General features: G+C 39.7%; 1 protein-coding gene across 1 annotated transcript in view; it reads right to left on the reverse strand.

Annotated features, from left to right (window-relative positions):
* Window positions 1-289: 289 nt before the first annotated feature.
* FREM2 (FRAS1 related extracellular matrix protein 2) overlaps window positions 290-12,053 on the reverse strand; it is a 143,208-nt gene continuing 131,444 nt past the window's right edge. Inside the window, exons 19-24 of the mRNA XM_026078317.1 lie at window positions 11,308-11,435; window positions 11,062-11,196; window positions 5,323-5,449; window positions 3,716-3,903; window positions 2,607-2,753; window positions 290-802 (exon numbers count right to left, since the gene is read on the reverse strand). Of these exons, the coding sequence (XP_025934102.1) occupies window positions 290-802; window positions 2,607-2,753; window positions 3,716-3,903; window positions 5,323-5,449; window positions 11,062-11,196; window positions 11,308-11,435 (1,238 nt within the window). The remainder of the gene's footprint in view (window positions 803-2,606; window positions 2,754-3,715; window positions 3,904-5,322; window positions 5,450-11,061; window positions 11,197-11,307; window positions 11,436-12,053) is intronic.

Raw genomic sequence — 12,053 nt, forward strand, 5'->3', positions numbered from 1 at the left:
AACAAAAACTTCTTCCTTACAATGCAGTTCCTTGAATTGCTTCTTAACATTAGTGCATGATACAGGGATGTCAGGATTATCTCTCGTGCAAAGTGGGAGATTCAGCATGGATTCTTCCTCTATGGTTGATAACGGCAGCAAGAGTTCAGGATAAAAAAATTTCAAGTACATCTAGACACATATGAACTTTTTATTCCCCATGAGTCATGGTGGTCTGCTGCTAACAAAGTGCAGTTCAAGTTTGTTTTGAGGCACTCTGGAGATCTGCTTGAATCCTGCAGTCTTGGAATCAAACTTCCGAGCTGTCGCTGGTATAATTATATGGTAGCATCATTGGTTCATTGCTGCCTGACTCCTTTGCAGCTTCTTTCTTCTCAGAATTTTGTCTCCTTTTTAGCAGCAAAATTATGATTGCAATTAAGCAGATGGCAAGCAAAATTGCAGCAGCTCCACCAATGATTGTGACTATGCTGACCCCTGGGCTTCGGTTATTGAGTTCCCTGGGGAGAATACCATTGACCCCAACCTCCCTTTGAGGGACTTGTTTCTTGTTGGTGCGGTCTAGGGCTATGTGCTGTATGTTTGTTCCTCGTTTTTTTTCTATCCCAATATCTTTCGCAAGTTCTGGAGCTCCTTCAACTCCCCTCTTCTGACGTCTCTGTGGGGATGCTCTTGGGCTCTCACCACTGAAGACAGAGTGATACTGGTGCTCCACGCTTCTTTTGCCAATTCCATGGTTAGCATTCTCTTTGGAACGTACAGTGTAGATTGTATGGACATACCACTCCCTACCCAAAGATACCTAGAAAGACACAACATTTTGTTTTTAAACACACACACACACACGCAATGTGGACAGCAATATAAACAATGGAAATCAACCACTGCTTCATATCGATTGCTTGGACAGTAGTTTCAAGATCATGCACAGATAAAATCCATTACATGCCAATCTTCCCCAGAGGAATCACTTTTTCTGTCATAAGATTAAGAGAGGGTAGTCTACATTCCCCTCCATGGTCAGATTCTATGGCTACCAAGTGCAGATGAAGAAGCACTGTCTTGGTGTTTTTTGGTACTGCTAGTACTGATGGCCCTACATGTCTTTGGGAAAGAACCTTAGCTGTAGACAGACTACAGAAGAGCGATCCTCCAGGCCCAACCTGCCAACCATCTAGACTTTGGCTCTACATACTGCCACCAAAATTAAGTATTCCATACAGTTGGCTTCCACCTGTCTCATTTTAAGAGAATACTTTAAACACATCTATAAACATCCTTCAAACTCCCAACATTTTCTTTTCATCAGAACATAAGCAATCATTGGCTTAGTATCCCATCTTAGAGAGAGGTTAGCATCTAACACTTATAAAACAACCAAACAACCAACCAAACAAATCTAGAGAAGAGGCATACATACAGTCCTCTTTCCCTTTGAACAGTCTCCTGACTTCCAGCAATCAGTTGTTTAGGGACTTCCTGCACTGATGGTTGTGTCTTGATCATTTCCATTAACTGAGAACCACTGATGATCCTATTTTCCCTGAATTTGTCCTGTCTCTTCTCAATACATTATAAATTTGGCCTCCACAAGGTCCAGTCTGTYTTCTGTTTTTTTTTTAAAGCTCCTGGCTTATAATTTCAGTGGTTGCATCCAAATTCTGTTATTGTGAGAAACAGTGAACACAGTTTCTACCTTACTCTTGATTTTTCAATTCCTTTTCAGGACATTCTGTTGTTTCTTGACATTCTCATTCTTTTGACAGAATGAGGAGAAAAAACAATATTGCATTATTGGAAAGGAATTCTCTAAATCCAAAACAAGTCTTCGGATTCCTGGGGACAAAATATGAAATCTTTTTTATGCTGGTAAGTAGGCTGTTCTCTTAAATGTTCCATTTTTTACAAGGAGACTCTTAACAATACTGAAATGGCCCGGGGTAAGAATAAAGAGTCTTCAGTATTTCTTCCAGTAATTTGCAATTCTGAGTTTTGCATGTGGTTTTGCAAATACTGAGGAGACAAAAAAACTACTGACTGGGCCACATAGATCAAAGGGATGAAAGCAAACAGGTGAAAGATTATATAAAATTTACAAATAGGTGTACTTTTTACTTTTCTATTTCTAGGCTTTCCAGTGGTCAGATGTTTTGGAATGTGCAAGTTTGTGAGGAAAGACGTGCAAAGAAAATGCTGAATATCAATTAAATTTGGGTGAAGTACACTATAAATACTCATGGTTCTTTTATTTTTGGTCTTTGACAAGTGAGATGGAAAGCAATGAAACCATGCTATGTAACATGAAATTTAAAAGTTAAGTCCTTAAAAGAAATGCATAAGAATCACTTGCATCATTTCTTGTTAGACTATGGAGGTAATGGAAGAAAAGCATATTATCTGCATAGGAATCTTTCATAAGTGCTTCAAGTACACCTAGAAAATTTTAAGCATTTATAATACTGTTTAACTGCCACTGAAATCAAAAGTAATCTTCCTCTTGGCTTCAATATGACTTACAGTTAACTCGTAATGATTCCTGTGCAGGAGTGTTCTTGAGAAAGAGTTCCTGGTGCAGTATTCCAAGCACTAACCTACAGAAACCTTACCTGAAACAGGGGAGTTGAATCCATTTTAAACCCATCAGAGCCTGGTTGTTTAACTAAAGGAATTGCTTCAGGGTCCTCTATAGCAAGTTTTGCATTAAAAAGCACATTTCCAAAGCTTGTGGCTTGTGTCTCTGGCTGAGCTTTGTCCTGCATGGTCATGGAGAATAATTAAAAAAAAAAAAAAAAAGTAAAGTGCACATTCATTTCTTCCAGGAAAAGAAGTTCTAATATTTATACAAAATATATTTTTCTAAGAGTGCAATTGACATGTGCTATGTTTTGCAGTCCAATGTAATACCAAGAGAAAAACATATGAGAAGCAACTGTGGTCACATCTGACTTATACTAACTTCTATTAAATCTCTTGCTTGAAGATTTTTTTTTTTAGAAACAGAAAGGGAAAAAAATCTAGAGAACAACCATAGCCACATTTCTGAAATGAAAAAATACATAAATATGGTCTGAAATAGAAGTCAGAAGTCTATTTCCCAGTTTAAAGATTTTACCTTTCATTTGTAGTAAGAGGCATATTCACACAAACTAGTTGAGACAACTAGGAGGAATTCACCTTACTTAACTTTAAAAGTTAGGCATCTGGTCTCTAGTCATCTAAGTTTACTCTATAGTTACTTTCAGAAGGCACCTGTGCTGCCTTAGATATTCCAGCTAGCTTTAGAGGTATCTCTCTTTTCCCATTGACTAGAGAAGCAACTTGGAAGACTAAGTTTATATTATGCACTCATTTTTGGATAGTTATAGGTAGATGAGACAAAATCCATCCTTAACATACCCATCCAACTGGCTTGTCTTCTTAGGCTTTCTTTATGGTCAATGAAGACAGGCAATGCAGAGAAAAAGCCTGTTTGGGAATTCTAATTTAGGTCAAATTCTAAATGATGAGTCCCCAGAGAGATTAAGAATATAACAAGGAGGCAGAAAGGTAAGGTACTGCTTTCATCAGACCATGCTAGACTAGAGCTGGAGTCAAAAATCTGATTGGTGCTGTCAAGGACATTTTAAAGAACAGGTGGTTTTGGATAACCAAGAAGATAGAAAAAAATAAAAAATAAAAAAAAACAGGTACACTTTCTCAGAATTAGAAAACCTACCACAATCTTAAATCTATACAGWAGGGATGGAGAATCAGCGAGGCAACCATATTCAGTGTTGGATGGATTATACTTGGGTACATATCCATCAGCTCCTGTGCACAGGAAAACCTTCTCGATGCTACAGTAGAAGGAATCACCCAGATTCTGCACTGGATCCACCATCACCCGACCATATATGGTATCACCTAGAAACAGTACACAGTTCACGTTCTATTACACTGTAATATTTAGCACAGTATTGAGGACAAATTAATAAATCCACTGAAGAAGCTTAGTGCAGTGTAATGTGGCTGTAGTTTCTGATCATCTCAAAGATCCAAGCTGAAGATTCTCAAATCTGCTTACAGCTATATACAAAGGCTACTTGTGACACTTGGCTATACAGCTTCTACCTTAAGGAGTTGCCAAAGGCCATGATCAGAGTGTACTCTGATCCTTCTCTCCACACACTCTGGACCACAGGATCGCAGTAGGTGGCCATTCAGTGCTGCTATAACCTAAACCAGTTCAGAGGCAGCACTAAATTCTGGGGTTTATTGGGATCTTCATTCAAAAAGTGACTTAAAGCTAAATTTTCTACCCCTCTACACCAGACTAGGATGCAGGTTTTGGTCTCCTGACAACACGCCTTGTTGAAAAGATGTTCTTTTTTATGTCATAGAACCCTACTCAGACAGCATAAGGGTTTGGTTATACTTAGTCAGATTGGCAGTATTTAATACAGTACAATTGACATGAACATTATGACAGGTCACAGAGACATTTCATGAGATTTTGCTCTTTACTGTGAGATTGTATTTCTGCTGGCTGATAGAATTTAAGAAAAACATGCTTGCAAGGCCTATACAAATAACCTGGGCCAGTACTATACGGGCAGGAAAAGTATACCATGTGCCGTGGTCAAATATGTACAACAGAAAGTAGTTAGGAAGGCTGAGAATTTGGAGAAAGAAGTGTGGCATTGCTTTTACCACTATTTGTAGCAACTGTACACTTTGAGAGAGACCACATCTCTGCTGTTCAAGGGACCAGGCAAACAAGTCACAAAAGACAATCGTGGATTCAAGGTCCTGACATTCTAAATAGGCAAATGAGGCACAAAGAAAACAAGAATTGAAGTGATTGCTTAAGGTCATGTAACAAATCGCTGATAGAGGCATCGACTGAACCCAGGCTTGTGTGTTTCACACAAGGTTATTTAAAAACAACCTCTTCTGGGTCTGAACACAGTATTAAGCAAGCAGGAATTCTGAGCATTCATCTTAGTTTTGACTTTGATTTCTGTTTGGCAAATTTATCTTCCTCACACACAATAAAAAGATTGTATAATAGTCACTTAGCAACTATGAATGTTCTTAGTATCAGCTAAATTAACGTTTATAAAGTGCTCAGCATATGAGAAATGGCACCAGTGTTGTAACCTTCAGACATAACAGTTTGAATGAAGAYTGGTCAACAGCTCTGATATAAATTGCAAAGTAGGAAAGGCAAACACAAAAGAACACAAGGAGCAAGCCAAACCCTTACTCCAAGCTTGCTTTGATGGAAGGAGGATCCTGACAATGTGGACCACATTAAATGTCTATGGTCTTGCACAATTATACCTTCTGCAAAAGCGACATCACTTTCTTGCCCAAAGCCCATTGAGCCATCAGATAGCCACAGGGTCTTCTTGGAGAGGAGGAACATCTGGGTATTCAAGCTGAACTCAGCAGCCACGGGATCACTGACCTAAAACACAATAGCATAAGGCTCTTCAACATGTGTTCTTTAATCACTCTTAAAATACAACACAATCTTCTCCTGATGTGCACTATTAATGAGCTTTGCATATCTAGATGTAATAATACAGTTTAAATAAAAGAGAGTTCTTTGCACTGGACATATATTGCTACATATTTTTCATGCATACAACCTTCTTCAACCTTTTTCATGTATATAGCCTTCTATGATGGGATGACTGCCTGGGTAGATGAGGGGAGAGCAGTGGATGTTGTCTACCTTGACTTCAGCAAGGCTTTTGACACTGTCTCCCATAACATCCTCATAGGGAAGCTCAGGAAGTGTGGGCTAGATGAGTGGACAGTGAGGTGGATTGAGAACTGGCTGAATGGAGGAGCTCAGAGGGTTGTGATCAGTGGCACAGAGTCTAGTTGGAGGCCTGTAGCTAGCAGTGTCCCCCAGGGGTCAGTACTTGTTCAACTTCATCAGCGACCTGGATGAAGGGACAGAGTGCACCCTCAGCAAGTTTGCTGATACAAAACTGGGAGGAGTGGCTGACACACCAGAGGGCTGTGCTGCCATTCAGAGGGACCTCAACAGGCTGGAGAGCTGGGCGGAGAGGAACCTCATGAAGTTCAACAACGGCAAGTGCAGGGTCCTTCACCTGGGGAGGAATAATCCCATGCACTAGTACAGGCTGAGGGTTGACCTGCTGGAAAGCAGCTCTGCCGAGAAGGACCTGGGAGTCCTGGGGGACAACAAGTTAACTATGAGCCAGTAATGTGCCCTTGTGGCCAAAAAGGCCAATGGTATCCTGGGTTGTATTAGGAAGAGCATCAGCAGCAGGTCGAGGGAGTTAATCTCCCTTTCTACTCAGCCCTGGTGAGGCCACATCTGGAGTACTGCATCCAGTCCTGGTCTCCCCAGTACAAGAGAGACAAGGACATACTGGAGTGAGTCCAGCGGAAGGCTACTAAGATGACTGGAACATCTTTCATATGAGGAAAGGCTGAGAGAGCTGGGCCTGTTCAGCCTGGAGAACAGAAGACTGAGAGGGGATCTTATCAACATGTATAAGTATCTGAAGGGAAAGTATAAAGAGGATGGGGCCAGACTCTTTTCAGTGGTGCCCAGCAACAGGACAAGAGGCAACAGGCACAAACTGAAACACAGGAAGTTCCATCTGAATATGAGGAAAAACTTCTTTACTGTGAGGGTGACTGAGCCCTGGAACAGGCGGCCCAGAGAGGTTGTGGAGTCTCCTTCCTTGGAGATATTCAAGAGCTGTCTGGACAGGGTCCTGGGCAACGTGCTCTAGATGATGCTGCTTGAGCACAGCAGTCGGACTAGATGATCTCCAGAGGTCCCTTCCAACCTCAACCATTCTGTGATTCTGTGAACCCTTGGGTTATCTGTCCCTATGATACCTGGTAGGATTCTAGCCTAGTTTCTTCCCACCCCATGTTTTTCCAAATCCCAGCCAAGGATGTGCCCAGGGCAACTCATGTGTGTGGGTAACATGACAAAAATATTCTACGTTCTACTTTCCCCTCAGTATCTTGTCTCCCTCTGACTCACCATAGCCTCTTTTCTCTATCCCATTTACTTCCTTGTACCTTCCTTACACCTCCTTCTTTCCATCTTTGCTTCTGATCCTCTGCCAATTTTTTGAAAGTACACATTATTGAGGACTTATTTATAAGTAGCAGTTCATCTGACACGGTACAGGTTATATGAGATACAGAACATATATGTGAAAACACACCAAAACATTGCTAATATTTATCTTCTTATATTTGACACAATTTTCTAAAGTTCATCCTTGATTATATTACAGGAATACAATAAATCAGTGCTATCAGTAGCAGGTTCTCAGTGGGCCTTATGCTTCATAAACATAAGTTAGGAAGCAACCTATAGAGGGACAAGACATAACAAAAGAGAAAGAAGATAGTGGACAGAAGTGCTGGGGAGAGCCTGGAGTTCAAAAAGATGCAGTGTACCTGRGGAAACAATCTGAAAGATGCACATATTGAAAAAAAAAAAAGAATAAAAGAACAAGAGACCTCTAAAGAATCACTCTCAAATAAAAAATGCTGACATATATATGTACATGTATATATATATATATGTTTATTTATAAAAAAGTATATATATGTGTGCAGAAAGAAAGGAAAACGTAAAGGAAAACATTCTTGCTGGCTGATGGAATGAGACATAACAATACCAACAAAAACCACTGCTACAAGTTATTCAGCTGACATGCTTATTCTTCTTTGAATCCCTTTTCCATAGTCAAGGCCCCAAAATATAGAGCAACAAGGTTTGGCAACAAGAATATATAGCTGAAATGATTTTTATAGACCCACTGCTACTCTTTGCAGAGAGGAACCCTATCCCCATAGCCTCTTCACAGAAATAATAATAATAATAAAAAAATTTCTAATCTGTTTGGAATGCTTCCTTCTAAATGCCTGGATTCAGGCTATTGGATTACAAGTCCCACAGCTTCAAACATCTGACTGACATCTGGCTTCCAGCTGTGGTTTTGAAAGAAAAGCAAGCATGGCCAGATCAAGCTCTTCCTTTGCAGAGTAAATGTCTAGTGAATAGGAAACAAAAAGTGCATATTCAGCTAGAGGCACTGGACTACAGTCATGCAGTTTACAACAATGGTGAGAGCAGTGGCCTGGGTAAATATTATGCAAAAAGCTGTGAATATGTCTCTTAGGCATCCTATTTTAAGTTACCATTTTTATTTCAGTTTCATATGTGAGTCTTCGTGCTACCAGTGGCTGACTCATAGCAGCAATGTATTACTGTAATTTAAATATACTTATTTTCAGGCACAGTTGAGGCATTTTAAACAAGAGTTCTTAGAAACATAAAACATTAGGATTTGTTGGGCAAGAAGAGTACTGTCAACTCTTTCTGCCTATTTGCTATGGCCATCAACTTTGCATATGGACGATTAGGGATGATACAGATCGCTGATGGTGGACATCCCCACCTCCGTGGGACTATAGCGCATGAGATACGTGGTACCTCAAGAAGCAGAGAGCCCTGGAGATCTGTCCATCCCAGTGCAGCAAGGATCCTGATTATAGAGGTGCTTCTTTCAGGAAATAGTTATGGGCATTTAGAGTTAGGAGACACTGAAAGGAGTGGGATGAAGCAGAGCTGGGAGGTTGAATGCTGTGCATGTACAAGACTTTGCAGAATGAGGATAGTGATAGTACAATACTCACTAGTGTTTCAGGCTACCTTCTTCCCTCTTCAGGGGCCACAGAGAGAGGAAAAAGGAGATGGGCATATGTGTGTTAAAGGAAATTATAAAACAAAATCTCCAGAGGGGAGACCCCAAAATATATTTTCTTCTTGATGTCTGCTTCTTAAAATGGCCACTCACTCAGGTACAGCGAAAGTTGTGAAGGAAGTTAGAATGAAAAGTTTCCAAGAAAATGAAAAGTCTCATATTAAAAAGCCCAAGAAGATAATACAGTAGTGGAGCTGGAGCACTAGACTGAGAACCAGGAGAAACAACTCCTATCCTGTCCTATCATTTCATCATTTGACATACAGACAAAGTCATTTTGATCTAGTTGTGACACCTGCATTCACTGATTTCAGTGGGTCTGTGCAAGGTTTCAGGTGTTTCCCAGTCTAAGATCCAGTGTCACAGTCTGACCTTTCATGTTCACATCTCTGCTTTTCATTTTTCATTTCTAAAATATGGATACCAATTCTCATTCTGTTTTGCAGAATGCTAAGAAATCTTACAGGTCAARTGCTAGATATTGCCTATATAATTTGTGCTACTGTATTGCTGCTACAGTTGATTTTTTAGGATCTGCTTTAAATCTATACAATCTTTCAATCTGTGATCAAAGGGAGCAACATCAATCGCCACAGAATTTCTCAATTAATTTTTGTTTGAGTATCTCAAGAAAAATAGCTGGCCTTGGATCAAAAATTGCCAGTGATAGCAACTAACTGGCCATAGTCCTTGGTGCTTATGACACTGTTACAATTTTGCACCTTATTCCTAATTCGAGTTTGTATCTGAAACTTCCAGATACTGGGTACTACTAAAGCTTTATCTGAGATAATGACTCCTGTAGTATCCAGGTTTTCTTCCCAAGGCATTTCTTATATCTTGAGCAGTCTGCTCCATAAACTTCTTCTAAATAAAATAAAAAGTGTTAGGTTTCTCCCTAGGCAACTTTGTGATTTTTGGAATAATTTTATTATCTCTTTTGAATTTTCCTCAAATTATCAACATCTTTCCTTTTTATAGTAGGACCCAACAGAAGCTGTGGTTCAGCATTACTGTTAACTGCTTTAGAGCTCCTACTAGCAGATTAGAAATGCCAGACAAAATGTAGCGTGCTGAACTAGTATAAACTTCTCCTGCCCATTTGAATTTTTTCAAAATTTTTTGTTGTGTTAACTCTGAGAAAATAGGTTTCATGTCAGATCACGTATCATCTCTCTGTTCTGCCAGGACTTTATGCCATATCAGGAATCATCTATTCTCCCATAGATAGCACAAAGCCACATAAAAGCATAAAGACAGCATACATTCTGTTGTGTACTCCAGCTAAATCAACAGAAATGTGATTGTGTATCCCTGCCTGATCCAGATCAGATTTATACATAAGAAGATTTCACAGTGTACGTCTTTGCTATTAATGAGCATGAAACCACAGTCACGCTGTTCCAGCATTAGTTGTATTGGCTCCAAATAACAGAAGTGATATACCTCTGTACATATCCCAAGGTCGTTCTAGCCCTTTTGATAACACTATAAACTCACAGTTTATGTTCTGCTGAATATCCAGCATGACTCCTAAATATTTTTCAGTCATTCCTTTCCCCAACAGAGTCCATTTCTGCATATTTTGTTCCTAGATGCATAGCTTTCAAGCTGGACTTTGAGAAATGCATGCTGTTTGCCTTTTTCCAGGTTATTTCCAGGTAATTTCCAGGTTACCTATACGATGCATATTGTTATGGGTGGGATTTGTCTCACCCACTTTAGCTATCTTAAAGCTAGTCATCTAACCTAAGCAGGTTATCTACACTTCCTCTGTAGTCAGTGAAGGAAGTCTTACCTTATGATGGGATGAATCTTCCTCTGGAGGTGCTTATCTCTTCTGAGGAATCTAAAGCTAGACAGGCTAACTCCTTCTATTAACATCAGACACCTTACTGTGATCTTTGTCCAAGATGAAAACTTTCTGACAACAGTTTTATATTTGCTTCATTCTCCGATAAAACTATTTCATAGCAAAAGTCAATAGATGAGTCTGGAATTCCCAGTGGTTAGTTCACATCACAATAACTATCACCAAACTGTTATCAGTGAGCTTCCTTACTGGTTATCATTGAAGAATGGGCAAAGACTGCCCATGCATGCAGGACAAAACACATTTGTGCTCCTACATTAGCCCTTCCAGGTTGGTCAAATTGGTTAAATAGCGGGAGAGAATATGTAGACTCCTCACCCATTTAGGACTTAGCTTGTTGATAAGCAAGTAAATTCAGTTTCTAGCACTATCAATATAGGAGAATTTGAGAATTAAAATAAAAAGAAAACATGACAAAGGTTGAGATGGTACCTGCTGGAATCTGATATCCAGATCAAATGTGATCGGCTCTCGGGGATTGCAGATCACTGGTAGGCTGTACTCCTGATGTGGAGCAGTGGTACAAGCTATCAGCTTCACGGTGTATGTTCCAGAATAGTCACGAACCTGGAGAGAGAGGGAGAAAGAGAGAGAGAGAGAGACATGGCTGTTCCAGCAACATCCTAAATAACAGCTTGGGGTAAAAGAAGACACAGAAAGTGAAGGCTGAGGTTTTACCGCAAAATCTGAAACAAAGCTCCACTGCTGTCCTGGCTGATTGTATGTTGGCTCACTTCGGATGAGGCTGAGGCTAAATGTCAGGCCTGGGTGATCAGCTGACATGACCATCGAAGTTAGAGGTGAAGCTAGAAACATGCCAAAAGACAGGTTTGCCAACTTTAATATTTAACTGCAGACTCTCAGAGTCTGAAAAACATTCCCCATAATTCATAAGCCATAATTCCAAAGTCAGTATTAATACCTTTACGTGGCACTGGGTTTTATTAACTGAAACTAGCAAAACCAATTACAGTAAACATAGCTGTGCCTCCTTGACTCTTGTTCAGGTGTCTATGAAACAGCTGCTTCTGGGCAATGCAAACAGAACTGTATGAAGATTAAATTTAACAGAAAGGCAAAACAGCAAGAGTGGAATGGCAAAGATCTATAATCCCACCTATTTTTAACTTGGAATGTCAACCCAGAGAACATAAAATAATTTCTCTTAGAAGTGTAACTCTTTCAGCTCTGCATGATATGCAAAACCTAGTATGCTAGAGAACAGTCGTCAAAAAGTAGAATCACTATGAAGGAGTTTTATGGGTTAATAAAACCAAGTTAAACTAAATGAGATTTCTTAAAATGATTTTTACCTTCCCATTATTGTTCAGCAGATTTAATTTAGTTAGATAATCTTTTCCATTGCCAGCATTCATGCTCAGACGTATGTCTGTAGACAGTCTTACACCTGTGATTATTCTGAA

This window comes from Apteryx rowi, unplaced genomic scaffold (assembly GCF_003343035.1).
Source record: "Apteryx rowi isolate R43461 unplaced genomic scaffold, aptRow1 scaffold_478, whole genome shotgun sequence".
NCBI lineage: Eukaryota > Metazoa > Chordata > Aves > Apterygiformes > Apterygidae > Apteryx > Apteryx rowi.